This window comes from Morone saxatilis, unplaced genomic scaffold (genome assembly GCF_004916995.1).
Source record: "Morone saxatilis isolate NCDOM2014 unplaced genomic scaffold, NCSU_SB_2.0 Contig17, whole genome shotgun sequence".
In the NCBI taxonomy this organism is placed as follows: Eukaryota; Metazoa; Chordata; class Actinopteri; family Moronidae; genus Morone; species Morone saxatilis.
The window spans coordinates 25,527,583-25,531,812 of NW_023339729.1; the positions used below are offsets into that span (position 1 = coordinate 25,527,583).

A 4,230-nucleotide genomic window follows, 5' to 3' on the forward strand; every position below is an offset into this window, starting at 1 on the left:
TACATTCGCTTTGACTTGTTGTATATATATAATGATTTTTATAAAGGATTATGTTGTGTTTTCCCAGCCTCTTTGGCTCAGAAGAATAGAGATAGCTACTAAAGTTACACCACTAGTTACTGGGGAGTAATGAGTTACTGCCCAGCACTGGTTACAGCATTACTTTTGTTGTCTCTTCTTTATTATATTAATTTGAAATCCAACATCTTTGCCTTTATTTCTATAACTGTGGAGGAAACTAGTTCGGAAGGTGGAAACATTCAGCAGCTGGAAATATTCCATTATTGGATTTTAACAAAGAAAACTGGATTTTAATCGTCAGATTTTGGGGAGAAAAAGACCCAATTACCACTTAAGTAACCATAAAAGTAATGAAACTAGTAGTGTAACTAATTACTGTTGGCAGGGAGTAACAAGTAATTATATTACTTTATAAAACAGTAGTGAGTAGTATATTATGATCTTTCTGAGTAACTAGCTGATTATTAGTTTAATTGAATATATAAACTTTAATTCAGTCTGATTAAGAGAAGAGCGCAGTGCGCATGTCCGCGCAGCTACGTTGCTCTTGAACGCATCCTCGAAAGGAATTCTGGGAACTACAAGATGGCGGGATCTTCAAAAGCTCTGCAGAGAAACCGAAATGAGATCAAAATAAAGAGAAAATAACAAAGTTCAGCTCCGCGTTAACCGTTGGAACCGTTAACGGGCCGCCGCCGGTAACCATGCACCGAGTCCCCCGGAGGTTCGACCCTCCGCCCGGCCCGACCGCCGCCTGCAGACACAACCGACTGAGCAGAAGTTTCCGGCAGACTCAGCAGACAGCGGCGGAGGTCAGCTCTCCACAGAGCCAACAACCGGGTCAGAACCTATCTCTGTTGTGTCCGGTGGTTGTGTCCGGTTGTTGTCCGCCTCCCCTGCCTCCTGGGGCGGGTACAAGCCCTGGCAACGTCCCGCTCTGCTCCATGGAGACAACCATATACCAAACTGCATTCACATTCCTCGCAATTATAGGTTTTATTGTCTATAGAAGCTATAACCTGCACCAGAAAACATGAGTAAATATATTTTCTACAAACCACAGCTATCAGTCTTCAATTCGGCACACATAAAAATCAACACATAGCAGTTACAACTGGAACATTTTAAACTTTATTTAATAGTTTGTCTCTTTTTTTTCTGGAGTCCTCAACCAAAACAAGCCTTGGATGGCTTTGGAAAGCTTTGGAAATAAAGTTATTTAACTGAAATAATGTTGCCGAATTTACCCAAAGAGCCTAACAAATCCACTTAAAGTCTAATGTATTTATATTTTATTATTTTAACAGAAATATAGTACATTCTCAGACTGTAACAGTAAGAACAGAGAATATGAAACTAACCAACTGTCATGAAAACTGCACATTTATTGAACAGCACTGTTTTATTCATCTATTTATTTATTGTTTTTGTCTTTGTCCACAACAGATAGCTGAAGGGGGTTAATAAAGTATCTATTTAATGTTAAATTAACCAAATATAATCCTTCAGTATGTCTAAATGCAGTTTAGCTTTACTACTGAATCCTTACCAGCTCCGGCCCTTGACCTTTGACCTCCACGTGGAGTGCACACAGCGTTGAATAGGTTAAACAGGAAATGCTGTAGTTTGTGAATCTGTTTCTGAATCAGTCGTCTTCTACTCCAGAGTTTAAGACCCCGACCAGAGTCCCGAGATCCAGAGCGGGTCCTGGTTTCAGCGCCGAGTCTCCGCACAACGACTCCGACTTTCAGCAGGACATCATCTGGGACGCCACCTCTCCTTCGCCCAACAGACTCGGTAAACTTCATCATCAAGTAGTTTCTCTCCAGAATGTCTGATAAAGTTCATCATGCTATTACTGAACACCTTTGGTTTCCTGTTGGAGGTCTGTTGATGATCCTGTTTTTCTCTTTCAGGTAAAAGAGGCAAGAAGCAGCGGGCTGGAGTTGTGGACATCTCAGAGATCGTTAACAGGATCGCTCCAAAGGTCCGTAACGCGGCCGCGATCACTCTGTGAAGGATTATTCATGTTCTCACTGTTTAACGTTCCTGTGTCGTCTTTCTGAAGCACGGCCGGCCGAAGGTTGCAGAGCCGACTTTGCAGCAGTGGATCGGAGACAGCGCCGCCATCCCCTGCACGCCGGATGTTCAGGTTCCCAAACCCAAGAAGAAATCCCCGAGGTAGGTTCAGAAGAAGCAACAAATCCAACCGGAACCTGCGGTGATGTTCAGTTTGCACTGTGGAGACGTCCCGGCTGCAGACTGAGCTTTAGCTTCAGTTAGGGTCAGTAAGATTTTGAGGTTGTGAAAAGATTTCAAAGCTTCTTTCTGTAACTTTCAGTGTGTTTACATGTGCAGTGAGTATTATGAGCAGGGTTAGGGAGTATCCTGGTTGTTTCACACGTGCAAACACTATATCCTGGTTTCAGAAACCTGGATTAGCATTATATCCGGAATAAGACTCAAAACTAGAATACTCATGTGGATGTTCTTTAAGGTCACTCACTGTCACATTAAGCTCAGACACACAGCGAGTTGAGGCGGAGCAGCCGGAGGACGTCAGAGGGAGAACCACACAACATTTCCTCATAAAATCGGATCCAGTTTCACCAAAATCAGTCACATGACGTCGACTTAAAGCGTTACGCACCCGTTGGAGCTCCGAGACCAAAGAACAGGAGTCCGGGCCTTAATGGGGCTTTAAAGAAAAGTGAAGAAATAAGGTTTTTAAGACTTAAATTGAGGTTTTACTGTTAAATTCTGGTTTATGGATGTAGAATTCGCCCAGAAGCTAAATGAGGTTAAACACACAGACTCTTCTTTTCCATCATTAAGTTGTATTTTGTTTTTCAGGCCCAACGGAGTGGATGACCTGCTGAAACTCGCCAAACAGTTTGACTTCAACATGTTTCACCAGGATGAAGAAGAGGTGGAGGACGTGCACCAGCAGAGTCTGGAGCTCCTGTCAGACGACATCTTGGATTCGGACTTTTCACCTTCGCTTCCTGGAAACCGCCAACCAGCGGTGAACACCGCGGCCGACACAGACCCGGATCAGCATATGGAGGACGATCTGGAGTTTCTGTTTGACGGGCCGACCCAACACGTGAGCGGGGATCTGAGTCAGGTGTCGTCGGCTCAACCGTCTCCCAGAGAGGCTTCTGGGAAACCTTCCTCACGCGGCTCCACCTCTGGTGTTTCTACGACAAACACTAAAGGCGCCGCGGCGAACGACGAGTTTGAGGACGATTGGGAAAACGACGACTTGCTAAATGACTCTCTGGTGTTGGAGATGACCCAGAATCCACAGAACTTCACGGCTCCGAGTCACTGCTCGACCCAGAAACCTGCCGGCGAAACAAAACATCAAAGGGAAAGTCCAGCAGATGTTCCTGTTAGTGGAGGTGTCGGCCAATCAGCTGCTTCCAAGGTGGAGAAGGACAATGTGAGACAAAGAACGAGTTTCAAACTGGAGTCTAATTCTGATTTCTCCGCCAAAAAAATCCAGACAGACACACGGACAAACCTGAAGGTGGATTACAGCTCGGAAACAGCACTTAAAGACACTCATCAGAGCAGGTTTTCATCCGGTACCGGTGCTTCGGTCAGTGCCGGGTCTCAGCGTACCTGGCAGACGTCACACACAGCGGCGCCGGGCTCACAGAAACCGTTTCATCAAAAGACTTCAGCTGGAAGCTCCAACCCGTCAAACACAGCAGCTACCAAACCCCTTCAGAGCTTTCCACAGAGACCTGCGGTACTTCTGACCCACTGTCAGCCGCCCGCTGTCTCCGACCTCCTGGACGAGGACCTGGACTCTTTCTTCTCGTCCGACCCGGTCTGGGACGACCCGGCTGACGACGACCTGCTGTGTGAGCTGTGTGAGGACTTGGAGAACCAGATCCAGAGCGCGGAGAACGTTAAAACCACTAATCAGACTCTTCCTGTGGGTCAGAACCAGAGAGCGGCTCTGCAACCGGCCAGCAGAACCTGGGACAACAGGAACCAATCAGCCAATCAGCAACCGGTTCCTCAAAAACAGACGCCAACCGCGCTCCCCTGTGCTCCGGCTGCTGGTTTCACCTCTAACAGCAGGAACACAGTGACGGGTTCTTTCAGGTTCACTCAGGCAAGAAACGCTTCAGAACCCATGATCAGTTCAGCATGGGTCCAGGGGAGCGGCCGGGTCCAGGGGAGCGGCCCGGTCCA

The 4,230-nt window shown here is 46.7% G+C and overlaps 1 protein-coding gene across 1 annotated transcript in view; it reads left to right on the forward strand.

Moving 5' to 3' along the window:
• The first annotated feature begins 585 nt into the window (after nucleotides 1-585).
• Nucleotides 586-4,230, forward strand: part of etaa1 (ETAA1 activator of ATR kinase) — a 3,859-nt gene continuing 214 nt past the window's right edge. The window contains exons 1-5 of the mRNA XM_035660126.1: nucleotides 586-861; nucleotides 1,687-1,818; nucleotides 1,938-2,008; nucleotides 2,090-2,202; nucleotides 2,875-4,225. Of these exons, the coding sequence (XP_035516019.1) occupies nucleotides 726-861; nucleotides 1,687-1,818; nucleotides 1,938-2,008; nucleotides 2,090-2,202; nucleotides 2,875-4,225 (1,803 nt within the window). The 5' untranslated portion in view covers nucleotides 586-725. The remainder of the gene's footprint in view (nucleotides 862-1,686; nucleotides 1,819-1,937; nucleotides 2,009-2,089; nucleotides 2,203-2,874; nucleotides 4,226-4,230) is intronic.